The sequence below is a fragment of the Canis lupus genome, chromosome 30 (assembly GCF_003254725.2).
Source record: "Canis lupus dingo isolate Sandy chromosome 30, ASM325472v2, whole genome shotgun sequence".
Lineage (NCBI taxonomy): Eukaryota > Metazoa > Chordata > Mammalia > Carnivora > Canidae > Canis > Canis lupus.
This window is the reverse complement of record NC_064272.1, coordinates 29387337-29415313: the sequence shown is the minus strand read 5'-3', so window position 1 is coordinate 29415313 and position 27977 is coordinate 29387337. Positions and strand designations below refer to the sequence as shown.

General features: G+C 54.4%; 1 protein-coding gene across 4 annotated transcripts; it reads left to right on the top strand.

Moving 5' to 3' along the window:
• The first annotated feature begins 108 nt into the window (after positions 1 to 108).
• RBPMS2 (RNA binding protein, mRNA processing factor 2) lies at positions 109 to 26812 on the top strand. 4 transcript variants are annotated; one of them, XM_025472495.3, is made up of 8 exons: positions 109 to 265; positions 16761 to 16838; positions 17452 to 17490; positions 18187 to 18249; positions 18774 to 18924; positions 19416 to 19567; positions 25385 to 25454; positions 25686 to 25827. In XM_025472495.3, the coding sequence occupies exons 1-7, from the start codon at positions 167 to 169 to the stop codon at positions 25445 to 25447; spliced, it is 645 nt and encodes a 214-aa protein (XP_025328280.1). In that variant the 5' UTR covers positions 109 to 166; the 3' UTR covers positions 25448 to 25454; positions 25686 to 25827. The 4 variants fall into 4 exon arrangements, with proteins under 4 accessions (XP_025328280.1, XP_025328281.1, XP_048960162.1 ...); XM_049104204.1 differs by lacking the exon at positions 109 to 265 and adding an exon at positions 9555 to 9855; XM_025472496.3 differs by lacking the exon at positions 25385 to 25454 and having other exon boundaries at positions 25686 to 26812.
• Positions 26813 to 27977: the final 1165 nt, after the last annotated feature.

Here is a 27977-nt window from a genome sequence, read left to right as displayed (position 1 = left end):
GCGGCGGCCGCCCCCCTCACCGCCCCGCGCGCCCCCACCGCCGCCCCGCCCGCACCCCCGGAGCGCACCGCTCACCGCGCCCCTTCCCACCTCCCCGCGGGGCCGGGCGCCGCGCTCGCCCTCCGCGCTCCCTTCCCCTCGCCGCCCCCGCCCCACCCCCCGCACCATGAGCAACCTGAAGCCGGACGGCGAGCACGGCCCCGGCACCGGCACCGGCACGGGCACCGGCACGGGCTCGGGCTCCGGCGGCGCCCTGGAGGAGGAGGTGGGTCTCGGCCCCGGGGCCGGTCGGGGCGAAGTGCACGCGGAGGTGGGCGGGGGACGGGGCGCGCTGGGCCTCCCGCGCCGCGCGGGGCCGGGCTGGCAGCCGCTCGGGGCGCCTTCCCGCCGCTGCCCTTCGGTCGGGGAGGAGCAGCCCGTGTCCGGCGGGCGGGGGCGCGCGGCCTGGACTGCCCCGCCGGGCGGGCATTGTCTCCCCGCCCTCCCGGGCTCGGGGCGGGCCGCGCGCCGGCCGCCGTCCGTGCGCCCCGCGGTGGGCGAGCGGCGCGGCGTCTGCCCCGCGCCTGCCCCGCGCCTGCCCCGCGCGTCCCTCGGGCTCTGCCCCGGCCCGGCCCGGCCCGCGCCCCCGAGCCGAGGCGCTCCCCGGCGAGGCCCGCAGTCCCGCCGCCGCTGGAAGGAGCCGAGCGGGATTAGCACCGCGGGCGGGCGGCAGCCTCACTCCCTTGCACTTTCCACCCTGACCCCTCCCCGTGACCTTGGAGGCCCGGGCCCGTCCGCCCGGCTCCCTGGTTCGCTGTAGTCACGGGGGTGGACGGACTTTCCGTGCAGCCCCGGAACCCGGGCTTGGGCAGGGAGGCCAGCGGGCCGTTAACGAGAGCTGGGAAGGGGATGCCTGCGGATCCTCGGCTCCCGGGTCTCCTCTCTCCGGTGTTGCCCCGGCAGGCGGTCCGGGACCCCAGAGCCGGCCTGGGTGGGATTCCTCAAGGAGAGGCGACATTATCTTGTCCACCAGACATGTGCTAAAGAGGAGGGAGTGTGAGTGGGCTTCGTGGAATCAGCAGCAGCTGGGGTGGTTAATGGGATGGCGAAATCGGGGAGGGTGTGTGTGTGGGGCGGGGGGGCGGGGGGGTGAAGTGCTGGATATAAGCCTTAAGGCTACGGGCGGCAAATGGAGACCAGGAGCCGGGCCTGACGAGACAAAAACTGTTGTGGAAGGGGACAGGCTTTGCAGCTCTCTCCAAGGGCCTCTGGCCTGCTGTGTCACTCCAGGGCTAAGAGACCTTTCCTGCCGCGCCCTGGCAGGCCCTTGCCCAGGAAACCAAGGGCCAGTTATCCACCCTGAGGTCCCTTCCCCTTGGTCTGGGGGAGAAACCACAGAGCCCCTGGTGGGGGCTGGTGTTGCTACCTCGCTCCAGTGCGGTGGCGGTGGTGCTGGTGGCCGTGCTATAGATTTGGTGCAGAATGGCGGCAGTGGCCCACTGCTGGGCTGGGCTCCTCACTGTGGGAGGGATGGTGGGAGGGTCACACCACCAGCTCCCACTCTTAGTAATTCAGAGGCCTGCTGTTAGCCCTAGTCCACCAATGGCATGGCATCTTGAGAATCTAGGTCTAGATCTCACTTTTTTTTGACGGGGGAGGGGGGAATATCTAACTCTTCCCTCCTGAAGGGTGGCCGGGGAGGGCCTGACATTTGTCTGCCAGTGTTGTGTGGGCTCCAGTGCAGTGGGGTGGTTTGCCCCCTGAAGGCCTTGTCCTCCTTGGACCTTGACGTGCTGACAGGCCCATGGCACTGATGGGAACCTTAACCCCATCCTGACTCTACCTGGTTGTTCAGCATCTCCCCTGAGATTCGAGGGAGGGTGACAGGGTTGCTGGTGTGCGTGTGGGGATCTCGACTTGGCCTCCTGTGGATTGGAATTGGGGGGGTGGGGAGAAGCCGCCTCCTGTGAAGCTGGGAAAAGACCCAGAATGCCACTGACGCTAGATGGTTGACTTCAGCAGGGAATTCATCCAAGAGGTGGGCTGACCCTCAGACCTACCCCTTTGAAGTGGGAAGGGTGAACCTTGTGGCCAAGCTAAATTCTTAGAGAAAGCATTTGAAGTATTGGTCGCTTTTTTCTAAGTGTTTTTTTTCTGAGAAAGAGGGCAGAAACCTCAAGAAATGGAATCTCTATGAACTCCTCCTTGGCGCAGAAGTGGGTTACAGCCCTGTAGGTTCAGGGAATCATTGCAACAGGTGCTGATGCAGCGGCCCGGGCCTGTGTTTAACAGAAGTCCAAAATTAAGGTTCTGGGAATCTCCTGGATCCTGGTGTCTGCTCTAGTCAGGTAAGTGCAAGAATGAGCCCCCTCCTCTCATTAGATTTCTGGGCCAAGAGCTCTTCTGCTGAGGGTCCTTCTTGAATTGATGGTTTGGACTGGAACTGGATTCCATCCCTTTAGCTTAGATGCTCCCTAGGCAGTCATTTCTGCATCCCGTAGGAGCCACCATCCGGGGAATGTGTTGGCAGAGGTAGTTAACTAGCATGGCCGAGCCAGGCTGGCTCTTGGAGATTAGGTAAAGCAAACCTAGAAAATCAAGGAATCCTACTTGCCCACCACAAGACTTCAATTCCTAAGGGTGTTAGGTTGCTGGAGAGAAAGGGGTGTGTTGTTTTAGTTCCAGAAGGGACTATCAGTGGGGCTGCTCATCTTAAGCTCCTTTGTATGGCCTTGACTTCCTCTGCTTTGCCACCCTATGCATGGGGGCTTCATGACCCTATCACAGGCATTAGGTTCTTTTTCTGGACCAGGATTTCTGGAGCAGGATTTGAGGGGAAAGATCACAGAGTAGAAGATGAGAAGGAAGAGGGGACGAGATGTTAAATGCAATGGTAGATAAAATAAGAGAGTATCAGCAAGTGATGCAGTGGTGCCCCTGAGAAGGTAGAGATCAGGCCTCCCTGAGATGTGGCTGGGTAGGAGGTTGTTAGGCCTGTGCCGGTCAGAAAGCATTCCAAGAAGAGGGAATAGCAAATGTCAAAGGGAGAGGTAAGTGGTGGAATCACATGACTACCAGGAGTTTGCTAGGCTGCAGCAATACTGGAGTCCACACTACGAGGAGTCCGAGATCATGCAAAGTGGGGGAAAATCGTCATTTTTCTGCCACTTGGAAAGGAGATGTGTTAGGAGCTCTGGTACTGTTTGATACCCTTTGAAACTAAGGACGGCAGCGATGAATTAAGGAGAGGGTCTACAGGGGCAGAGCTAAGTATCCCTTTCAGCCTAGAGGTCATGCCTTAACCCAGGTGGGTCATGCCTGGTGCTGGAGATCCAGAAGGTGAGGTGATACAGTAGCACAGGACAGGCTTGCCTCTGATGCTGGGGATCCCCAGATCCCAGCAAGCCTGATTCTTTAGGGCTGACTAGAGGGTTACAGTGTTTCTGGGGAGGGCTGCTTATGGTTTGAAAACATACTCTATTTTGAAAACGGGAGACTTTAAGTTCAAAATACAAGGTAATAGTAAGTTACAGTAATTCCCTGGGGCAGGGTGAGGGGAGCAAAGGTAATATTTGAAATCTTGGGTGGATAGAGTTCAAGTTTCTAAGAGTAAAAGAAGTTTTTTGCCAGCCTAATGAAAGGCTGGCATTAAACCCTATAGAAAGGCAGGCATTAATGGCAGCCACAGAAGTACAGCTTGACCTGAGAGTCTTGGCCCCTCGCTCCCCTCCCACTCCCATCTCTGCTTGTCCATTGCATCCAGTGTAACTGGGCCAACATGGCTCCTTGCAGGCCTGGCACCCTTGGGTCCATCATGTGTCCTCTAGACATCTGAGGAACCAGCCAAGTCCCTGGCAGGGTGGGCCACAGTTAGCACTCCAGATGAAGGTGAAGGAATTCTGGGGTCCAGCGTGTGATTCAGCCACTTTGCCTTTTCTCTGCCATGAAAAATATTTGACAGAATCTGGGATGTTTTGGTGCTCTATCTGTAAGCTTTTTTGTTTTGTTTTGTTTTGTTTTTGTATGAGGGAAGGGAGGCATCTGTACTTTTGGCCGTTTACCTGGAGACAGGGCCCAGGCAGGTAGATTCAGGCAGATTCTATAGCCTGTGGGTCCTCTTCCTCCCTCAGGGTTGCTGGGGATGTGACTTCTCTGCTCAAATAACCTAATAGGCTGTCCTAATGATGGTAAACCTATCACAGTATTCGTGCCAGGCGTTATTCTTACCATTTTACCTCCTTGAACTTTCCCAACTGCACTGTGAATTGCTACATTATTGTCATCGCCTTGTTAAGAATGAGGAATCAAGAGAGGTTAAATAACTCTTGTGTAGGGGCGCCTGGGTGGCTCAGTTGGTTGGGCGTCTGGCTCAGGTCGTGATCTCAGGGTCCTGAGATGGAGCCCCACATCTACCTCAGTGCTTAGCATGAGTCCGCTGCTTGGGATTCTCTCCTCCCTCTGCCCCTCCCCGTCGTGTGTGTGTGTGTGTGTGTGTGTGTGTTTAAGATTTTATTGATTTGTTTATTCATGAAACACAGGCAGAGGGGGAAGCAGGCTCCACGCAGGGAGCCCGATGTGGGACTCAGTCCCAATCCCGGGACTCCAGGGTTGCACCCTGAGTTGAAGGCAGGCAGACACTTAACTGCTGAGCCACCCAGGCGTCCCTCACTCTCTTTCAAATAAATAAAATCTTTTAAAACTTTCATGTAGCTAGTAAGTAGATAAGTTGGCATTTTAACCTAGATTTTGCCCTTAACCATACAGTATAACTGCTATTCTGTTTTATATTAGGGGTTTTTTTTTGGGGGGGAGTCTCAAAAAAGTCCTGCAACTAAAGTTTTTGAGGCCTGAGCTTTGGATGCTGCTGCTCCAGGCTAGTTCCCTGAGGGTATTTGAAGACTGGGTGATGGAAGCTGGCAGCTCTTGTAGGAGGAGCATTTTAACACAGATACAGGTTAGAATTGCCATCCCAGGGTGGTAAAACCAGATCAAGTCCGTTTTATTATTGTTCAGTTGTCTACAGGCAGTACACCCCCTTATTGCCTGTATGGGGGCTTACTGCTTTCATTCTCCCTGGCCCACCTTCGTACCCACTCTAAAGTGACTGCCTGTCATTTTGTGCATGGGGGAGGGGGTCATTTTCTTGGGTCTCCTTATCTCCTCCTTCCCTGCACATGGGCAGCCTTCCTAGCTTATCCCAGTAAGAACCAGCTTTTGAATCCTATTAAGCATTTGGACATTCTGGTTTCTTCTCCTCCCCATCTCCAGTGGGGTGCTCTAAGTAGAGTTAAGATGTGAAGTGCGGGATGCCTTGCTTCTTGCTCTCATGCTCTCCACCTATTTATCCCATTGGGCCTCCAGGCAGTCCTGAGAGTGAGAGGAGTCCATCCCGCCTGCCCTGAGGGCTGGGCTGCTGGTCTGTGGCCTCCAACCTCTGGTTATCCAGAACTGAACTACAGTGCTAGGTTCTGGCACCACTCAGTGGCCCCCAGCTTCTGCTGGGCCACTGGTTTTAGATAGCAGTGACATCTGATAACTTGCTAGTTTCTCTGCCATCCCCTGACCGTGGCTGCCTCAGAGGGGTCCTCACACCCCTGGCAAAGCCATGAGGCAGTGGGGCAGAGCCTGTCACCATACTTCAAAAACCATGGTGCCGTGAGGCAGGAGCTATAGATACCACACAAGGCTCTGTCTTTCAGAACCCCTATTCCCTGCCCAGGGACAGCATGGCCTCCCTTTTTCTGCTGCTTCCCCGATGCTATCCTTGGAGGGAAAAAATATGGTTACCTCTGAGCTGTGCCAAAGCTGACAGAAGAGACAGCAATTCCTGAAGAGTTGGCTGGTGGATCCATCTGGGCCAGGAGCCTCTGGAGAATAGCAGGGGCTATGTGTATTGGGAGGGTCTGTTTGGGCCTATCCACCATGGCCTTTAGTTTATGGCCCACTGAGCAGAGGCTCTTGGCTGTCACAAGTCATCAAGGCTGCCTGTATAGTTCTGAACAGGCCTGGGACTCCCGGGGAGAAAGGCACTAGGCCATGGGAGGAGTGTTTGGAATACCTAGACTTTTTTGGTGAGCCACCCTTGCCCTCCCCAAATGGGTCTTGGGCTTTTGTTGGTGGAGGAAGTGTCCGGAGAGGTTATTGGAATAGGACCTGGACCCTTTTTTGAGAACATTTGTTGAAATGTTCTCATTGAACTTTTGCTCAGACTGGTTTTCGTTCTTGACATTTGGTTGTGGCCATATCCAGGCACAGCTTGGGATGTTTGTGACAGGGGAGCTCCAAACCAGAGTGCAGACCCTTGAAGCAGCTTCCATTCCCAAACAGCCTCTCCCAACAGGAGCATAGGTTGGGAAACATCTCTTATTGGGCCTCATCTTCTTCCTTCACGTAGTGGGCAGGTGTGGTAGGCTCCGTGCTCTGTGTTCACAGTGGCGTAACATCAGGTGGCTTAAGGGTTGGAGGTATTGGTTTTGGAGCTGGGGGAGGGGCATGAGATTCCCCCAGGCTAAGACTTTGATGCGAGGGTTGGTGTGTGGCAGTGGTGACAGCTGCAACCCTTGCCAGGCGCAGGAATGAGCAGTAGATTTGTGTTGGCTGACCACACAGCACCAGGAGGAACAGAGGGGAGGTGGATGGCACAGGAGGGAGGGAAGCCTTGCCCTGAAGACCTCCATGCTGGGGGCCCTGTGAACCTGCCAGTTGAGTTGCCTCTGAAAGCCTTGGCCCCTGGCACTGTCTGGAACCAAATGGAAAACAGTCACCCAGCCATAGCACTGAGTCTGCATGGTGCAGTTCATGCAGTTTGGTCTGGTTCCCTATAAATGAAGTGTAGGCTGTGCTCACAACAGGCTTTTTGACTGGGTATGTCCCCAAGAAATTGTGTCTTCTGTTCCTGGGGCTAGAAGTAGCTTGGAGTATGAGGTCTGGAGCCTCATTATTTAAAACTCAATTCATATCCAGCCCTATCCCACCCTTTAGGGAACTTCTTACCATCCCAGCTTGGTTCCCCTGACCCCTATACATCCACAGTCTGGATTCTAGGACACATTGCAGGCTGTAGGGGAAATGCCTCAACTTCCCAGACAATTTGGATTTTACTGCCAGCTCTGCCACTAGCTGGCCAAACACCTGATCCCTGAGCTGGTTCTTCATCTGTAAAATGGGCCAGTACTGCCCTGCCTGTTACATCAAGGGACTGTCAGCCTGACATGCCCATGATGCCCCATGACATGATGGTAGGTAGGAAAGACCAAGAAGCCACAAAGTGCTGCCCAGAGAAGAGCCCGAGAGCCAAACCCTGTGATTTGGACCTGTAATTAGCAGGGGCAGGCAAAACGATGTACAACATATCCTAAGCCTGGTGCTTCACACCAGGTCAGAGTAATGGCATCGGAGGTGTCCTGGGTGGGGGGAAGCTGGGCAGTGTCCTAGCCTAGGAGCTGAGCAGCCCCGAGCTCCTCCGAGGGCACATGGGAAGCCCTGGGTTTCTGGGAGTGTGTGTCTCCGTTCACATCCACTGTCTGGCTGTATCTGCTTGCTCTTTTTCCCTGTGGCCTTGTTCAGCCCTTATAAGTCCTGCGTCTGCGGGCCGTGTCACCACATTCCATCCACCTCTCGTCAAGTGGCCCCACTCAGAGGGACTTCTTTCCCCCGGGAGGGGTAAGAGCGACCTGCTAGTGCCAAGCCTAGGCCTGGGACCCAGGCAGAAACCATCCCCCACCCCGCCCTCTACATCCATGCACAGAAGAAAAAGCCCTGGCCGCTGAGACCTCTGGGTGGGAGTTCTGTGTGGGAGACTGCCCTGAGGCTTCTTTTTGGCAACCCCACCATTGCCCCAGCAGAGACCCCTTCCAGACCCCCAGGGCCTGGCTGCTGACTTCCTGCTCTGTCACCCTCTCATTCTCTATCCCCTTTTTCACCACTTTCTTTGCCTTTTTACGGGCAGAAGGGGAGTGGTTAAACTCTGAGCAGATGGAGGACAGTGCCCAAGCCTTATTCTAAGACTCAGTCACCTTTCCTGCTTCCTTGGTCTCTTACAAGGTGGAGTGTGAAGGACCCTGAGGCCAGTGCATCCTTCCTCTTTATAGTCGAGGCAGCAGAGGAAGGCCACAAAGCCACCTGCCTGGCTGGTGGCCAGGCTGGGATTTCTACCCAGGCTCCCTGGCAGTTGGTTTGAGGCTCTTTTTCTTTTGTTTCTGCATCCGATCAGCAATGCTTGCTGAGCAGGAGGCTTAGCCTGAATCCAATGTCATGATTCTCAATGGAGTTTCTTCCCCTTGGAGAAGCCAGAGCAGAGGTGGGGGTGATGATGGCCGGTATAAGCTTAGAAAGGACTTTTAGGGGGAACCTGAGTGGCTCAGACCGCTACGCATCCGACTCTTGATTTCAGCTCAGGTTGTGGTCTCAGGGTCCAGAGATTGGGCTCCATGCTCAGTGCAAAGTCTGCTTGTCCATCTCTGTCCCACTACTTGTTCTTGCTGCCCCCTCCCTCAAATAAATAAAAATCTTAAAAAATAAAAATAAAAAAAGGAAAAGGGACCTTTCGTATCTTTGTTTCAGGAAAGCCATAAGCCGTATGTAACGCAGCTGTGCTTCATAAACTCCCGGGGTCCAGCTAGTGGGGGTGGGAATGGTAGATGGGGTGGCCTGGGCTTCCGTGTGGACTTGGGGCTTCTGGGGCCCTGTCTGAGGCAGGTGTGTGACCCTGTTCCCACTCCTGCCTGCAAGTCTGCCGGGCACAGGGCCATCCCCACTTAGCTGCTGGGAGTTAGCAGTCTGTCCATCTTCCTTTGACTTGCCTGTGATTAATTCTGTTAAGGACTAAGCATGGGATCATCCAGTAGGACCCACCCCCACCCCAAGTCAGCTTTCTGCGAGGGGCTGGGGGCTGCTTCTGTCCTCTCAGCTCAGAGGCTAAGGTGTGCCCACCTGACTGGGGTCTGAGGAAGTTGGTGTGTTGAGATCAAGGTCTGCAAAGGAGCATTGACCCATGAGCACCTGGGGACACTGGGTCTGCTTCTTGACATGCTTAGTCAATGCTTAGTTAGGGGAGCAACTCGCTGGACCCCTAGGCCTTGGTTTCCTCATTGAAAGTTTCTTCCAGCTCAAATATTCTGCCTTTCAGTTGCTTCAGTGGGCTGGGAGTTCTGGAAGGATGTGGGAGGGGCTTGTGAGAGGCTGGTCTTTCCCTTTCTGGACTCTTCCCCCGTCTCCCTTCCCTGAATGGTGGTTTCCATCCAGAAATGGTGGTTTCCATCCAGATGACACCGGAGCTCTCTCTAAGCTGCGAGTAGGTGGGGATTCAGAGCGAGCCCATCACTTGGGCAGTTGGATGCAATGTACAGTTGAAATAGTTCCTCCTTTCCAGATTGAATTCAAGCTTCCAGAGTTGCTACAGGATTGCTGCAAAGAATCCATTTTCAAATGTCATTTTTATCTCTTTGGCAGGAGGTGTCTATTGCCCACAGCCCAGTGTCCCTGGGTGTGTCCTCCTCATGCCCCATTCCCCTGAGGCAGATATTTGCCTGGAAGGCAGGGGTCTGTCTCCTAGGGCACAGTGTTCCTGGTGGCCCTGATGTTTCCTGCTTCAGCATCCTTTGTGGAGAAAGGCCTGTCCTCCGGGCAGGTGGTCCCTCAAGTCCAGACAGGGTGCTATCTTGGAGATTCCGAGGCTGAGTTTTTTTGTTTTGTTTTGTTTTTATTAATTCTGTTAGGTGTTTTGGAGAATTTTTTTTTAAAGATTTTATTTATTTATTCATGATAGACACAGAGAGAGAGAGGCAGAGACACAGGCAGAGGGAGAAGCAGGATCCATGCAGGGAGCCCGACGTGAGACTCGATCCTGGGTCTCCAGGATCAGGCCCCGGGCTGAAGGTGAGACTCGATCCCGGGTCTCCAGGATCAGGCCCCGGGCTGAAGGCGACGCTAAACCGCTGGGCCACTCGGGCTGCCCGAGGCTGGGGTTTTGAAGAAGGCTGTGGCTGTCCTTCAGAGTCAAAAGATGAGAGCGTTTAATATCCATGAGCATTCCACTGTTTCTGAGAGCAGCGTTGACCCTTTCTGTCTCATAATAAAAGCTGGAACTTATGGAGCCTGTCCTCTCAGCCACAATACTCTGCTGTGGCCCTTAAACCACAAAGTTGAATGTTTAATGCTTAATGAAGGGAGTCTTGTGTCAAAAAGGTTGGGGCGAGGTGAAGCTACCGGGCCCTGAGCATCAGGCCTGTCCCTCTTTGCGAAGGAAGGCACCCATCTGGTGAAGGCAGAGCGGCCAGGCCCCAGCCTGAGTGTGGGGTCCTCTTTATTGGAGGAGGGCCCTTGGTCGACTGCTGGCCCAGTCCTGTGCCTCATGGAAGCTTTGATTGGCTGTTTTCCTCGTATAGAAGACCCAGATGGTGTTCCCTGTCCCCTGACAGCCCCCTTCCTTTAGCTCCTGTACAGCCTCCATGTGAGCTGGGTGCCCTGTGTGCCCTGCTGGGGAGGAGGGAGACCTCTGAGCAGCCACTGTCCACTGTTGGGAGCCCTGGATGGCAGGTCTGCCTGTGGGCATGTCCAGGACCACAAGAGATGTCCACTTGGACTGCTGGAAAGAGGGTGGGTCTTGTCTAGAAGCCTTTCCCACAGAAGCCAGAACTTGTGCTATAAGGGTCGTGCCTCATGTCTCACTATCATCTTGCTCCTGAAGCCTTTTGTTTGATTTCATTTTTCCTGAACATCTAGAAACAAATGTCAATTTGTCTGAAGGAAGAACATCAGGCACACAGATATGAATGAGATTGTCAGAGTCCCTTCTTCCTACTTCTCTTTAGAAGGTATTCTTAGTGCTACAGAGGGCCGAAGAGAGAGAGAGAGAGAAAGACACCTCCAGTTTGAGACCTGAAGGAAATAGCCGGGGAGTCCAGGGAGCCTGACGTGCTGGGGTTAGAAAGTGGGTTGAGAGGCTCCTTCTGGGGGGCATTCCCTCCACAGGAGCCTCAAGAACAATGCTGGAAGTGGGGGAGGCCACTCAGATGCTGCCCCTCCCCTGGAGCACTGGGAGTGAGCTCTGGCCTCCTGTGGAGGAGGTGAGGAGCACCCCACTCTCCCTGGCCCCAGCACTGTAGGCCCAGCACGAGCTGGAGCGGGGAGCTAGACAACCCCAGGAAGTCTGACCACCAGTGATAGCCTGCAGAGTGGACTTACACGAGACTGGACCTCCCCCACCCTATCTGCCAACAGCTCAGGGGAAGGACAGGCAGCAGGGACTTGCTTAAGGGAGCAGTAGCCCCGGGGCCCACAGAGCCTGCTGATTGGGGGGCGCAGTTGTGCTGAATGCTGTCTGGTTCCTCTAGGCAGGCCTGGGGCTGGCTGGGACCTCCAGCAAGGCCAAGTCTGCTCCTGACCATCAAGAAGGCCGCGTAGCCATGTCTGCAGTGTCTTTACGGGCACACTCCTCTGGCCAAGTTCCATGTCCGTGTTGAATCTGGTACTTCTAGCAGGTTCCACCAGAAGAGCTGTTTCTCAACATGTTTCTTCTTTCACTGACTTCTAAAGATTCTCCACTTTTCCCCTAATACTCTCCCTACCCTGTTCCAAACTTAACCTTCCAACTGTGTTGAGGATATAGCTGTGGTCCAGCACCATCCATTGTACTTGCTATAAAGACCACTTTATTTTTTTTATTTTTTAAAAGATTATTTATTTATTTATTCATAGAGACACACACAGAAAGAGAGAGAGAGAGAGAGAGAGAGGGGCAGAGACACAGGCAGAGGGAGAAGCAGGCACCATGCAGGGAGCCTGACATGGGACTCGATCCAGGGTCTCCAGGATCATGCCCTAGGCTGCAGGCAGCGCTAAACCGCTGTGCCACTGGGGCTGCCCTAAAGACCACTTTAAAAGGACTGTGGTTGCCTTTGACATTTCAGGACAGGGGACATAATCCCTTGGGTTGCCTGGATACTTCTGGAGAGATGGTGGAGTGTATGGAAGGAGAGGGCCCAAGTAACGAGTTTAGTGCCTTCCAGTAGCCTGGGATTGTATGAACCACCCCTTATGTTTTCTCCAAATACTTTTTTTTAAGATTTTATTTATTTGAGAGAGAGACAGATAGCAACAGAGAGCATAAGTGGGGAGGAGAGGGAGAAGCAGGCTCTCCGCTGAGCGGGGATTGCCAGTGTGGAAATCCTCAATCCCAGGACCCCGAGATCATGACCTGAACCAATGGCAGACACCCAGCCGACTGAGCCACCCAGGTGCCTCATTCTTCAAATACTTTATTTTTTAAAAATTTTAAAAAAGGTTTTATTTATTCATGAGAGACACAGAGAGAGAGAGGCAGAGGGAGAAGCAGGCTCCATGCAGGGAGCCTGACATGGAACTTGATCCCAGGACTCCAGAATCACTCCCTGGGCCAAAGACAGACGCTAAACTGCTGAGCCACTCGGGGATCCCTCTTCAAATACTTTAAAACATTTTTGCATTGAATTCCTGTACTAAACATGTATAATAGGGCAGGACATGGGTTCTGTGGCTAGTCTTTCTAGCTTGGCATCAATCTACAGTCGGTGCCCAAATCCTTGCCTGTACCCAGCCTCTTTCCTGAACGTTGCACCCTATTGCCATGAGGCTGGCGTCAGTCGTGGCATGGAAGGAGTGGCTTCCAGGGCCAGCCTGGGACACAGGACTAGTTGGCGAGGCCTTGGGGAGGTAGCTGTATGTCTCTGTCCCTGCTGTCCCCTAAAGGATCCTGACTGCACTGTCAGCTTGCTCTGTCTCCCCTCTATTCTGAGCCTCATTTCCCTCATCTGAAGAAAGAGGGTGCCCAACAAGCGAGTCTCCATGGTGCCTTCCACGTTGGCCATTCCCTCCCTAGGGACGAGGAACAGTAAAGAATTCAGTGACTACCTGGTTGACTCACCTGCATTCCCAGCTCTAGACAGACTTGGATCCAATTCTGACTCACTAGGCAACTTCATAAATAAATAGCTCATGGTACCTGATAGAGGGGAGGTTTTTGTCCAGGTCAGTGCTGTGATTACAGGAACCCTAAGTGAACTAGCATTTTTTTTTTTTTTAGATTTTATTTATTCATGACAGAGAGGCAGAGACACAGGAAGAGGGAAAAGCAGGCTCCATGCAGGGAGCCCGATGTGGGACTTGATCCTGGGTCTCCAGGATCAGGCCCTGGGCCAAAGGCAAACACTCAACCACTGAGCCACCCAGACGTCCCTGAACCAGCATTTTGTTGAGCCTCTCCTACGTGCTGGTCATAGGGTAAAGTGAGCTCTTTATCCTGGAGGTAGATGGAGATCTACCTGGAGGTATCCTGGAGATCAGGGTTGTACAGATGAAGGGAGTGAGATCTGGAGAGATGAGACAGCTTCCCCAAGCCAAGCAAAAAGCTGGGATGCAGACTGCAGTGTAGCCAACGAGAGCCTTCCCCATGTCTGGTGTCACCGTGCCCTGCTGGGCCACATCTGTCTCTGGCTGGGAGTTTCTCATTTGGACGGACTGGGGTGCATAGAGATGGGTGAGGGGTGTGCGTAGTTCAAATGCTGAGGCCTGACTCTAGGCACATTGGGGGATGGAAAAGTTTGGAGACTTGGCTCCTATCTGGGGTTTTATCGATTCCAGATGGAGGGGGTAAGTTTGGACTGTGGGAATGACAGAAGGCAGAGGGTCCTGGCCCCATAAGACTTCAGAGAAAGGAAAGGGAGTGAGGGACCCAAAAGAGGAGTGCCCTTCAGGGAGTGAGGAAGAGGTACGCTGAGGGGCAGCCCAACCCAGGGCCTCGTTACAGGCTGGTGTGGGTGCTTGTCTGGGACCTGGAGTAGTTGGGGCCGGGGCCTTCGGAAGCAGGAGGGAGGGAGGTGGGGTGGGCTCTGCAGCCTCTTGTCCTCTCCACATGTAGCTGACCAGCCTGCCGAGCTTACACTTCCTTCCACCTCTGGTTTGCCTGTTTCTCATTCTGCCCCCATCACTCTGTCATCTAAACAAGTGCCCGGGGAGGGGACTGCCTACTGAATGGACATATGGCAGCTCTTTGCCCACTCCTGAGGCTAACGAGGCCACCAAGGTGCCACTGCCTCTGTCCCCACAGCAAATGGATTGCTGGTGGTGTAGATGGTTAAGTCAGGGTGCCTGGGTCTTACCCAGCTTGGCTCCTTTGTGAGCTAAGCTGCATGAGCCCTTTCTGGGCCTCAGCTTCCCCATCTGTACAAGAGGATAGGCAGAGGGCACATCATCTACCGGGGAGATCAAGTAAGAACCAAGGAGAGTATTCAGGTTGGGCTTCCTGTGACCTGGCATGTGGGGACCCACCACCTAATCCGTAACTGCCCGACCTCAGCTTGTTTCCTGAGAGGTGGCCAGATGGAAGACGGTAGCGGTCTTGTAGCATTTTGGACACTTAAAACCTAAAAGATGGAAACAGGAAAGCGGTCATCTGGCCCGGAGGGGAGGCTGGAAACAAGGATCCGAGCTGGGAATGAGGGAAAGCTCCCCTGTCCTCACCCTCAGCCCCACCCCCAGCCCAAGCAGGAAATTTTGTGCTGAGAACTTGCTATTTAAGGGGGCCCCAGGGGAGGTCTGGCCAGCAAGGAGCCATTTGAGGAAGGGTTTAAAATTAGCCTGGGTGAAATGGGTGGCCCCTGGGGAGAACTGAGGCAGAGCTTTCTGTGGGGCAGCTCTGGTTCCGTGTCTTTGACCAAAACCACATCCCGAAGAGGAGGGAGTAGTACCAATCCAGGTCCGCCCAGCACAGTTCTGGCTGGGCTTGCCCTCTTTCAGCCCATCTTTGGGGGATGGGCTGGGTGCCCAAGTGCTGGCACCCAAAAGCAGCCCAGATGTGCAGTCCGAAGACCTAGGTCTTGAGTCCTGGGTCTGCTGCCTTTTAAGAACAAGCTGGGTGACCTGAGCATGTCACTCCGTTTGAGGTTTTACATGTAAATTAAAGGCCCTTTAATCAGAGAGCAGAGGGGTGTAGAGGACCATTGTTCTCTGGAGTCCTGGAGCTGGGTTTACCTGGAGCTTGGGCTGTCCAGGTCTTTCTAGCTTCTTCTAGAAATAGGGCCATGCGCAAGACCTGTGTACACAGCGATGTGAAATGTGCAGAACCTTCATCCCAGGAAGTAAAGGTGTGTGTGGCAAGGGAAATGCATGACCAGAGGGGGTAGATGCATCCCGAATGGCAAGGGTTTTTGCCTGGGATGCTTCTTGGCAAAACCCTATGTGAGAGAAGAAGCTTGTCCTTACTTATCAGCCACGGGCTGGGAGTCATTCTTGTGTGGGTGGGACTGTGACTCTGGTCTGCTTTGCCATTCCTGACTCTGTTGTTGAGGTCTGTGTATTTATTGGGGGGGGGGGGGTGTCTATGTGTCTATGTCTGTCTGTCTACCTGCCTTGGGTGTAACTGCCTGGCTGCTCAGGTTCCTGATTCAAGCCATTGAAAGGGCTATTGCCTGGGTCCATCAGGCCATCACTGGAGCATGAAGGACATTCTTTGGTGCCTCTGGAGTAGGGGATGTGGCCACTGGAGGGCATCCAAATGTTCTCAGGAGTGGCCACACGGGGGGATGGGAGTGGCTGAGGCATGTGAGCTTTTTCATAACCCGGCAGGGATGCGTTGAGAAGACCTGTGCTTGGCTTGGTGATATGAGACGCTACTTGAGAGCAGGAGTCAGTGTATAGGGAAGCTCTATTCATTTGGGTTTTTCATGACTCAGCCACAATTTTTTTTTTTCAGCCACAATTTTAATACGTATTTTTTAATGGACCTGAACGATGGAAGATCCTCTCTTCCAATTATAATTATTGGCTCATCTGGCCTTGCTACCTTAGCATCTGGTGCCAGCAACATGTAGCTAGCAGTGGTGACCTAGAGTGTCTGCTGGTCCTCTTCGGGAACTCACTTGCTGTTCGGGAGGTAGGGTTTGGTCAGAGTTACAGGACGGACACCTGGCATCTAGATCTGGCTTTACCACCAGCTTGTAGCCATGTTGAGGGCAAGGCTCATAACTTAGAGCACCATCTGCCTCACTTGAAGCTGGTGAGATCCTACTCCTTCTTCAAAACCCAGCATTTTTGTTCCATCTCTGACTCCTTAGCCAGGTCCCTTATTCAGTAAACATTTAGTACAGCACCATGCTAAGGACTGGGCACAGGGGCGGGAGCACAACACATTCCCTGCCATTGAAGAGCCTCCATCCGTGTAGGAAGCACTCGGAGACGGATGTGAACGTGCTAGGCCATCTGTGGAAATCCCTCTAGGGTGTAGTGTGGCCTAAGACTTCTTGTGATCCGTTCTCTAGACCAGGCCGAGAGCCTCTCAACCAGGGGTCCATTGGTAATTTGGAAAAATATATACATTTTGACTTACATAATTTGGGGGATAAGACACCATAGGTTTCTTGAAGTCTCAGGGAAGCGTACAGCACTTTACGGGCTTTGAAAAGTGAAATGCTTAAACTGCCAGGTGGGGGCGCCCGGGTGGCTCAGGGGTTGAGCGGGTGTGATTCTGGAGTCCCAGGATCGAGTCCTGCCTCGGCCTCCCCGCGTGGAGCCTGCTTCTCCCTCTGCCTGTGTCTCTGCCTCTCTCTCTCTCTGTGTCTCTCATGAATAAATAAATGAAATCTTAAAAAACAAAAACAAAAACAAAAAAAACTTGCCAAGTGTTCATTTGCCTCGGCCTCCAAAGGAAGCCCAGGATATTCAAAATTCTTCCCTCACCTCTGGAAGGATTCCTGTTCCTTCCTGAAGGAGGAGCCATTATCCCTGCCTGCTGTGGTCTCTGTCCCCAGGTCCGAACGCTATTCGTCAGTGGCCTCCCTGTGGACATTAAACCCAGAGAACTGTACCTGCTCTTCCGGCCGTTCAAGGTGAGTCTGGACCCAGCCACCCATGGGCAGAGCCTAGGATGGAGGAGAAGCATCAGGAACGACTCTGACCTGGAAAGGGCAGCAGGAAGGCAGAGGACAGTGTATCAGAAACTGTGATCGCAGCCCTGGCTCTCTGGTTCTCTCCTGGTTCTGCTAATTCCCGTGTGGCTTCCCACCAGTTGCTTAGCCCTTTCTGAGCCTCTCTTTCCTCATCTGTGAAGTGGAAACGAGAGAGACTGTCAGTAGACTTTGCCATATAAGGAATCTTTGAGATTCAGTGTACACTTTTCAGTTTAAGTTTTGAGAAAACTTTACAAGCTAGGGTCTGTCCTTCCAGATTACAAGTCAGCGGAGCAAGCGGGAATTTACGCATGAAATGATGAATGCTGCCGCATGATGCCCACCCCGTGTGCTAGACCATGTGATAAGGAACACAGGGCCAGAGGGTGCTCAACAGTGGTAGAGATCAGGGTGGTGGCCATGTGGGTTGGGGGAAGAGTGTGAGAATGATGCAGACCGGGCGTTGGAGGAGGGGGGCTGACGTCACAAGTGGCTGGGATTAGCACAGCAAAGGGCTTCTGACCTTCCTGGTGATGACCACCTCTTTCTGCAGGGCTATGAAGGGTCCCTGATCAAGCTCACATCGAGACAGGTAATTTCTCTCCAAAGTGTTCCCCCCCCCCCCCACCCCAGCCCAGACCAACTACTGAACTTGGACCCGAGCCTGCTGGCCTTTTCCTCATCCTGAGGCGTTTGGCAGCTGAGACCTGCTCCCTTTCATCCCGTTTCTGTTCTGGGCTGATGTGAGAGCAGCCTCCACAGGTCCCCTGTCCTTTCCTAAGTCAGCTCCTGGTCCCTCCACCTCTGGCTTTTGAGAAGCCACAGCCTGGCACCAGGGCTGAAGAGCACAGACATGGTGGCTGTGCTCTGGTTTCTGATGGCCCTTTGGGGGGCCGTTTGGGGTCTGGAGTGAATGTGCCAGAATGAAGTTGGAGAAGTTTTCAACCTGTTGCCCCTTGATTGAACCTGGAGCCTTCTCATGTGCTTGATACATTGCTATCCTCTTTCTTGCTAGGGAAAACACTGGAACTTACTCTTAATTACCTGCATGCATTAAAGAAAAAAAAAAAAGATTTATGGAAAGGGTGATGTTTAATGTGGTGGGATAAAGCTCTGTCAGTGCACCCTTTCACACAGTGTGAAACCTGGGTGGGAGACTTTGGGTGTGCGAGAAGCTTCTACTGTAACAGCTAAACACAAGGAGAATATAAGCAAGAAGTTGTTTTTGTTTTATTTTGTTTTAATTTTGAGGGAGAGATGCAAGGGTGTTCTCTCTTTTTCCTACTAGCCCGTTGGTTTTGTGATCTTTGACAGCCGAGCAGGAGCAGAAGCAGCCAAGAATGCGTTGAACGTGAGTAGACAAACAAGGCTTTCTCTGACCCACAGACCTCTAGGCAACTAGTATTCCTGTTCTACCTCCTGTAAACCTTCCCCCACTCCACGCCCCAAAAAAGGGCCTACAGATGTGCCTTATTTCCCAGCCACTCTGGGGCAAAGTCCCTGGCTGCACTATCTATGTCAAATGCCACTGCTCACAAGGTCTAAGCAATGTGTCTTCTGTCTTGTCCCTTGCATGGGTGCGTCTTTTAGGCAGGATCATTTCTTTTCTTTCTTTTTAAGATTTATTTGTTTATTTGAGAGAGAGCACAAGCAGGGGGAGATGCCAGAGGGAAAGGGAGACAAAAGGACTCCTCTCCCACCGCAGGGCTTGGTCCTGGGACCCCGGGATCACAACCTGATCCAAAATCAGGAGTCAGACGCACAAACGACTGAGCCACCCAGACACTGCTAGGCAAGATCTTTCCTGGGGCCCCTCTGTGCCCATTGCACAGTCCGGGTCCCACAGTTTCTTCCTTTGCTTCCCTTCTCTTATAGGGTATTCGCTTTGATCCTGAGAACCCACAGACCCTGAGGCTAGAGTTTGCCAAAGCCAACACCAAGATGGCCAAGAACAAGCTGATGGCTACACCTAATCCCACCAACGCTCACCCCGCCCTAGGAGCACACTTCATCGCACGGGACCCCTGTGAGTGGCGCTCAGAGCTGTTGTCTGCTGTCCTTTTACTTGGCCCGAGCTGGGGACCCGAGCAGAGCTGTATACAGAGGGAAGACATCGAGATTCTTGTTGAGGGAGTCCGTCCTTGCCAGGAGGCTGCTTCTGTCCACAGCCACCTGTCTCTGGGGTTCCTTCCTGCCCCCTAGCCTTTGCTGGACTGCAGACTGAGCCCCTGAGCTATCCATATATAACATCCAACTCCCCTGAAGCCTTTCCTGAGTTCTCTTGGTTGAGGTGGGCAAAGGCCCATCTGAGGGCTTCTTGAAGCAGACAGGATGCTCAGCATTCTGGGTCAGGTTAGCTGGGCTTGTTTCTCTGGTCTTGGGGTCCTTGGGGGAAGTCTGGCCTCAGCGGGGAGCTTATGCTTCAACCACAGTGATAGATCCCCTTCTCTGTTTGGAATGGAGTAGTGGAAGGGGAGACCTGTGCTCTGAGAGTGGGGCTGTTGTCTCCCATTGCAGATGACCTCATGGGGGCTGCTCTGATCCCTGCGTCCCCAGAGGCCTGGGCCCCCTACCCACTGTATACCACAGAGCTGACCCCCGCCATCTCACCTGCTGCATTTACCTACCCAGCTGCCACTGCCGCTGCTGCCGCTGCCCTCCACGCTCAGGTAAGCCCCTCTGGGGGAGGAGGCTCTAAGCTGGCCAGACTTTGTTCCTAGGTGGCCTCTGGGCCGCTCATGCCTCCAGAGCTGCAGCAGGACTGTTCTCTTCCATGACCTTATCTTTAGGGTTTGGGATCAGATAGAGGGGAGGGAGAGGATTAGCCGTTAGGCCACATCAAGGATCCGCGGCAGAACATGAGTGCCGAGAGAGACCCAGTGTGGTTCTACCACCCCCTGAACACCCGCGGGTGCGCACCATGCTGCGTACTGCCCATGGTGACAGAGCCACTGTTCCAAAGCCAACCTGAGTGTGGCCTCTGGAGCCAGGCCGCCTGCCTCTGCCTCTCTGGTCTTTATAAACTTCAGAAAGCTCTCAAAGATTTCAGTGTCTTGACTTTTTTACTGTCTGGAAGAATGAGAACAGTATTATCTGCCTTAGGGTTGTTGTGAGAACCACATGTTAACAACACGGCACCTGGAAGGTCCTGAGCGCTCAGCGAGTGTTTGCTCTTGTTTTCGTGGAGCCTGGACGCCCTCTGTGGTGAACCTGTGCTGGGGCGGGAAAGAGGGAACCATCGGTTCTAGGGGAGAGTTGGGGAAGGGGGTGCTGGGCCGGGAGGGCCCAGGCACCACAGGGCTTTGTGCTCTCCGAGGGCCGTGCCAGGTGCCCGAGAGGCTGGCGAGCCGCGGTCATGGGTTACGCTGCCGGCGGTGTGGACCTGGTGCCACCAGGCAGCACAGCGGGGCTGAGCGGCGATGGCGAGCCTCTCTGGCCTGTGATCAGTAGACCGAGCAAGAGCTGAGCCTTGGGAAGAGCGACATAGCCAGGCAAGCTGTGCGGTTGACGGAGGTTGCCCAGCCAGGGCAGTAGGGCAGGAGGAGGAGCAGGACAGGAGAAGTTCACCGGAACCAGAAGCCGAGGTGGGAGAAGTTGGGCGCCCTGCCCGAGGGGGGGTGGAGCGCATGTCTGTCTGGGTCCACCCGGCTCCTACCCCAGCAAGCTGTTTTCCTTCAGCGGCAGGATTCTCCTTGGCCACGGCCACTTGAGATCGTGCTGAGGTTAGAAGTGAGGTTAAACTTGGCGCTGCTCCCCAGCTGTGCACCACAAACAGCTGGAAAACCGATCCAGGGGATAGGAAGGTGGTAAAGATCCTTCCCTGCAGGGAAATGTTTGGGTATTTACCACAAACCAGGTTCTGTGGGGAGCCCGGAAGACAGTCCTTGTCCTCTGACCTCGCGGAGTGTGGAAGGCTGGCGGGAGTGCTCCTGGCCAAGCAGGGACTCCGACTGCGGCGGTCTTGCTGGGCTCCTTGCCTCTGATCCCAGCATTGCCACTCGTTAGCTACCTGTCCTCAGCTGTAAAACAAGGGGGCAAGACCCGATCCGGTGGAGAGGTTCTCCTGCATCTGCTGAGACGCTCAGCCGTGACAACGGGGAGGCAGAGGTTGGGAGCCAGAGACAGTCCGGCAAGTTAATAAGGAGAGGTGGCTCCCTGGGTGGCTGGCAGTGGCACACGACGACCTGTCCTTCAACCCCAGACCGCAGGGCTCCGTGCCCTCTGGTTGGCTCTCTTTCTAGCTTCCGCCCACCCTGTCCACGCCCAGAGGCTGATGCCTGTCCAGCTGTCTCAGTCCAAATCCTGCCTCTTTCGACACCTGTGTGACCTTGGGCAAGTTATCTAACCGCTCCGTGTCTCCATTTTTTTTGAATGATGATAATCATACCTACTTGATAGGTGTTTGTGTTTTGCATATTAGCATAGAGGGAGTCTGGAGAAGTGCGGATTGTCATAGTTGTCATCTAATGTCCATTACTGTCTGGTGCCCACTGGGTCTTCTCTGAGGCTGGAGGCCTCATTGTGTCTCAGAGCCTATCTCTGGCCTCCCTGGGAAGGGGATACAGGCCACCCCAAAGGATAACAGCATTTTCCAGGAGGCAGGCTAATGGCAAGAGACCAGACCAGGTAGGAACTAGTTTTCTGTCCCTGCCACTCGACACCTCTGGACATCCGTCTCCGCAACAGCAAAGAACATCGTCTGAGCCAAAGCATGAGAATATTTTCCCAGTAGTGGCAGTAGTAGTGTGTTTTTACCTTCCAAGATCTTCCTCATTGGGCCCTGGCAGTGCTGTCCAGAAGTGGAGGCTGAAAACCCTAAATAAAGAAAGTAGAACCTATTGATCCCGAGGGCATTATTCTGAACCCAGAGGAACAACAGAACTGACTTTCTGTGCTTGTGGGCAAGAAGGTGACTTGGAGAGAAGGTAGTAGCAAAAGGGGATGAAAAGCAGTCCTTCCTTTCTCTTCCCCAACATGCACACCCTGACTGCATGCCCTCTGCCACTAGCTCAGCCTCAGCATCCGGATGTGGCCACCGGGCCCGGCCTGCAGGACGGGGCTTGGAGATGGCTCAGGCCCACTCTGTCTTGGCATGAGACCATCTTTTCCACCTTCTGGTTCTCTTCATAGAATGTTCCCCTTTAAGATAAGGGTGAGGCATGCAAGAGGTATGGGTGGCAGGGGCCTGCTGGGGCCTGGCACATGCCTTGAGGCAGGGATTCTGTGTCCCCTTGCATCCCAGGGTCCTCTCAGACCGGACTTCATTTCCCACTTCTGCCTGGATCCGTGGGGATCATTGACAGTGGCTTTTTCCCCTCTTACCCTGGCTCACCTCTTATTGGTGACCTTAATGTCACGTGAATTCTTTTGCCTCTATTTTCTGATCTGTATAATGGGCATGGTAGGGTTCTCTTTTCCCTTTGCTTATGATCCTGCTCCCCTGAAAATTGCTGCTTTGAATCCTTAGGCGTGCTAGGTGGTTGGGTGCACAGGTATAATACGATCCATAGATGTGGATCTTTTATGAAAGTTAGACATTTACTCTTTTTAAAACTTAAATATTAGGACTTGTTTCCCATCAGTCAATGTAGACCTACATTCTGGATGCCTCGCAAACCCACTATTGTATAAATGTGTCCAGCTCCCTGTTGATAGTAAATTAGGTTGTTAACACACTTCTCTGCCGCTGGTAGGCCATGCTGCATTGGGCGCCCTTGTGCGCCCTGTGCACCTGTCCTGCTGGGTTTCCTTATCATAAATTCCTAGAACTATTACAGGGTCAAAGTGTAGACACGCCAACCTCAGTGTTCCTTTAGTTGACTTTCTGTTGAGTGAAGCTGCTGTATTTCTAGGCTATTCCTATTTCTTCTTGGATTTACTCCTTTCTCTGCCCCTGGGTATCTTCTCAGTCAGTCCCAAGGTCTGAGAGGACTGAGTTCATGTGCCCTGCTCCCTTCCTTCTTTGTTATGATGCTGGCCCTCTTGGAGCCTGGCCATTCTAGAAGCCCATAGGCCTGCCCCTGTGGGGGGTCCTACACCTGTGGGGGAGCCTACCCCTGTGGGGTGGCTTCTCAGGACCCCCAGAATCCCCATTAACAACTGGAGGCCCTGAGAACAGGCTGATCACTCACTCCCTGATGTGTTGGCCCTGGTCCCTGGGTCTTGGGTCTCTAGTTCTGAGCTGGGGCAGGAAGGGACGGTGCTTCTTTAGAGGCCCCGACTGCCAGCCTCTATCAGGTGTCTGAGGAAGTGGAAAGGCAGCCCCTCAAGTATGTTCTGTCCACTTGGGTGGCACATCTGTCCCAAATTGGCACATCTGTCCCAAAAGAAGTGGGGGCTTTCTTCTGCTTCCTCCCCAAGGACATGGTGGTTCATCTCGGGCTAAGGGGACAGCTGCTGCTTTGGAGGCCAGCTGCAGCAATGAGTGGGGAGAGCGGGGAACCCCATGAGGCAGGCTTGCCGAGTGAGCCCTTACACAGCTGCTGGAAGCCTCGGCTTCCCCAGTTGTGAGAGAGTCAGAGGCCTCCGAGCCCTTCCCACCTAACTGACATTCACCCCTTTTCCAGCCCTGCAAGACACTCAGCCTGTCCAGACCTCTTGCTGCAGGGTGACACCAGCCAGAGGCTGGGGGAGGGGCAGTTTTCAGAGCCCCCCAGGATGTGGGGGCGGTTCCCGAGCTGGACTGGGCCACAGGCTTGGCTGGTAGCCCCCATGCTGGTTTCCTTGTTGTCCCTCTTTTAAGCTCAGTGTCCAGCCACCCTTCCAGCTGAGCTCGCATCCCACAGCTCAGCCAAGGGGAGGAGAGGTGTCCTCCCACTCCCTCCCACTCATCAGCCAGAAGGGGAGGGAACTGCTTCCAGATGTTGTAGAGACAGAAGAGAAGGTAGCAGCCCCAGAGGCTGGACAGCTCAGCATTTTCTGTGCGGTATGACACTTAATCAAGGTGGTTCTGGCAGCCGGGTGTCACCTGTGTCCTGGTGAGAGCAGTGCCACGTCCTTGTAGCCCAGGGAAGATTCTGGTATTGGACAGGTGCCCTAGGACCTGCACCTGCTGTATGGCATGTAGGGCAGCCAGCCTCTGACTTGCTGCTGAGCATGTGGTGACCAGAGTCTTGGGGTGTACAAAACACCCAAAATTTGAAGGAGACACAGAAGTTCTCAGGAAGCTTCCATCAGCCCCTAGATGACCTGGCATCGCTCCATATCGTCTCTGTTACAGAGGCAGGGATTCCAGGCAGCCAAGTGGGTAACTGAGTCCACTACTACAGCGTCAGGGGAGTTGAGTTGTCTGTGTGTCCACATGCTACTTGTTTTCTGTGCACTCTGCCCCTTGCCCCTGAGCTGTCTTGTAATGCCCTGTGCCCCCACCACTCCCAGGCAGCCATGGGTCAGGCCGGGGCAGGCATGCTCTCTGTAACTGGGGCAGGTGGCCTCCCTGCAACCTTGGCACCCAGCATAGCTCACCGCCCAGACGACTGGCCCATGGGGAGGGTGTGCCTAGGAGGGGAGGGCACATTGTTTCCTGCCCCGTCTCTGGGAATCCTGCTCTGGGGTTACTGCTCCGTAACTTCAGCTACTTCTGGGGGTCGAAGTAGCTGCCAGGCCCCCCTGGAGGGCTCAGCTGGTGGGTTACAAATCTCTAGACTTGGGAGGCTGATAATGGAGGATTGGGAAGGGATGGAAGCATCTGCTGGTCTCAGCCCTGGCTTCCTTGGAGAATCGTACGAGGGCGGGACTGACGACTGAGAGTCGTACCCCTTGGAGACCAGGGCAGCTTTGGTTTCTTTTTTTTTTTTTTTTCTAATTTTTATTTATTTATGATAGTCACACACAGAGAGAGAGAGAGGCAGAGACACAGGCAGAGGGAGAAGCAGGCTCCATGCACCAGGAGCCTGACGTGGGATTCGATCCCGGGTCTCCAGGATCATGCCCTGGGCCAAAGGCAGGCGCTAAACCGCTGCGCCACCCAGGGATCCGCAGCTTTGGTTTCTAAGGTGTTCGTATATTGTCTCACCTAATCTTCACAGACGCCTGTGACCTTGTCACCTCTGTCCCATATGTGGATGAGGGCACTGGGAAGCTGAGCAAAAATATATTAGGTTCGTTCTCCCAATGGCAGGAGTGCTACACTCCCCCTGCTAAGAGGGGAGGGCAGATTGCTGGCACCAGTGCCCCTACCCCCACCCCACCCCGCACTCCCACCACCCGCTCCATGTGGCACAACCCGGTGCACACACACATCGCCTTAGGGCAGTGTCAACACCTTCGTGATCGTTCTCTCATTGGAACCTCAGTCCCAGGAAGGAGGCAGGTCAGGTGGCGCGCTCCCATTTTCAGGATGAAGAAATTGATGATGCCTCGAGGTGAGTACCTGGCCCGGCATCAGCCAGTCAGGACAGAACCAGGAGGCCAGCAGGGACCCCGAAGGCTCCCCGGTCAGGAGAAGGGACTGCACAGCTAGCTCCTGACGTTGGCTTCTCTTGCAGGTGCGCTGGTACCCTTCCTCTGACACCACCCAGCAAGGATGGAAATACCGGCAGTTCTGTTAGTTCTTCAGTAAGTGTGGCCCAGAGGCCCAGGAGGAAGGGGGCCCGGGCCCGGCTTCCCGCAGGCCCGCGGCGCCTCCCTGCGCCCGAGCAGCTCACTGGGCCACGTGTCCCCCCCGAGCTCGCGCTAGGCTCTGTGGCCGGTTTTCCTCCCCCTTGTCCCCCTCACCCCTGCCGTCCGTCCTGCAGCCTCCGGCCGCCCCGCGCCCCGCTCATAGCCGCCTCTCTCGCCTCCTTCCAGGTCCTGTCCCCGCAGCTCGGAGGCCCTGCCCCGCTGGGGAGGAAGCCGCTCTGAGCCGCCGCTGCCCTCCAAAGACTGTGAATTTTAAGCCTGACTCAGTGGACTGCTTCCTCTCTGCTTCCTCCTCTTCCTGGGCCCTGTCCCTCCCCGAAGCCCCTGGCCGAGGCCTCCCCGGAGGAAGGGGGCCTTCCCGCTGGGATGCCCAGCCCCAGCCCAGGTCTCCCCGGGGCCGCGCGGGGCCCCACCTCGGTCCAGACTTGCTTCCCTAGCTCCACCTCAGAGAAACGAGGCATTTAATTTTGCATGTTTTCTGGCATGAATTAAGACACTTAAACTTGTGTATATGTGAGTGTACAGTTTGTTCTCACATTGTGTCACCATAGCAACAGGTCCTGGCCACCAACCGGTTCATCATTCCCTGTCCCTCTCTCCACACTCCCACCCCCTACACGTCCCCCTGCTTCCGTGAGGACCGAGCCGGGGAGCTCGCTCCGTCCCACAGCCCGGGCCCCCCGCCACCCCCACGCGCTTCCAGGCCCAACAGCAACGACCACCTGACAGAGGTAGTGTTTTCTTTTTCATTTCAAATCCGGGTTCCCCGCTTCCACCTCCTCCTAGAGGGGCCACCGACCGCTAAGAAAATCCTGTCTCTGCCTGGTTTGCTTACCTCTCCACAGCGCACCCCACCCCTGCCCGTGCTCCTCATTCTTTCCGAACTTCGAAACCAACCAAAAAGTGAAAGTATTTTTGTACCCTGTGTAACAAAATATTTATGCATCATAAAGGATTTTTCGTGTGTGTGTGCAATTAATTATTAAAGAGACCTTGTTCGCCTTGTCAGATAAGTTTAATGTTTAGTTTGAGGCATGAAGAAGAAAAGGTTTTCCATTCTCCAGCAATGAGCCTTTGTGTCAGGTGTTCGTTTCAGAAAAATGAAGGAAAAAAAAATTGTGCAATTTTTTTGTTGTTGTTTCGTGAGCACATCAGTGCTTTGCCTTTGGCCGCAGCTGTGGCTGTCTTGACGTTTTCAGACTTGGGAGACGAGGTGGCTGTTGTAATTGCAGATCCTGTGAGAATGTGAAGCTGGATAATATATGAAATGCAAAATAAAAAGTCATCCAAAGGAACTGCTCTCTGACCTTTGCTTCCAGGGGATGTAGGTGGCCGCCGGGAGGGCACAACTGAGGGGTAGCTGTTTTCAAGCTGGGAGAGGGAGGCGAAGTGGGCCCAGGCCCTAGGGCTCGCTTTGGCTCTTCTTCCTTCCCGGAGTAACTGAAGTCCTGGAGGGAAAGGGCCTTCCTTGCACACACCTGCCAGCCCACCCTCGTTTTGATTGATTCGCTTCTTCCTCATCTGAGTTCTGAAGATCTGGATGGAGGCTCCCTGCACTCAGGGTAGCACCCAAATGGGACCTTTATTTCCTCTGGGTGCGGTGCTCTACTTGGACTGACCCTTCCTGGCCTGTGGCCTTTTCAGACCCTCCAGCAGCAAAAGACTGTGGTTGGGAAGGGTGGGCTCCTCCGGGAAGCGTCCTTGGTGTAGGTCTTATGAGGCTGTGCAGGAGGGAAGGAGAACCCAGGAGTCCGGTCCAGAAAGGGTTATCTGTGCTCCTGCACCCTTGTAAGCTCCCTGGGAACTCTCGGTGCTGGCCGATTCCTGAGGGGAGGTTTAGCTGGAAGCCAGAGTACACGGGTATGAAGGTCGGGGAAACTGTGGAGCCGAGACCCTGGACTGCCCTGCACCCAATCAGGACGCCCGCAGCGAGCCCAACTATTTTGTGATTTGGGGCCTCAGTTTCTTCCTCTGTGAAGTGGTGGCTTGGAATCCTTTCCACCTCCGGGAGGGTTGGAGCACTGTCCCTAGGGCTTTGCTGTTGGTCTTTTCCATCTACGTCCCCTGTCCCCCACCCCATACCTTCACAGCTTGGCTTGAAGCTGTGTTTAGAAAGGGAGGGCCCCAAAGGCCCCGAGGCCCCCGCTGCAGGATTTCATTCTAGTCTTGTTCGAGCAAAAGGGGAGCAGCTGTGGCTGACCTTGGCATCCCTCTGTCCTCCCTGCCTCACGTTTTCGGAATCCCAGCCCTGCACTGGGTGATGTGGATCTGAGGTGTTCTGAAGAACGTGTCCGCTGTTAAAGGCTAGGGGGTGGCACAGGCATCCCCAGATGGTATCTGCGTGTGAAGAGAGAACACACCCCCGGGTGTGAGGGAGGAGGAGCCTGGCAGGGTGGCAGGTGGGAGTTTCATAGACCCCAGAGGGAGGTCTGGTTGGGAGGCTGGGTTGGTGCTTCCTGC

Bases quoted from the DNA above. Each gene is read 5' to 3' on its own strand.
- RBPMS2 (XM_049104204.1), top strand. From the start codon at position 9,739: ATGATAGACACAGAGAGAGAGAGGCAGAGACACAGGCAGAGGGAGAAG. The intron at 16,839-17,451 runs GTGAGTCTGGAC...CTCTTTCTGCAG, and splicing joins TGCTCTTCCGGCCGTTCAAG to GGCTATGAAGGGTCCCTGAT. The intron at 19,568-25,384 runs GTAAGCCCCTCT...CTTCTCTTGCAG, and splicing joins CCGCTGCCCTCCACGCTCAG to GTGCGCTGGTACCCTTCCTC.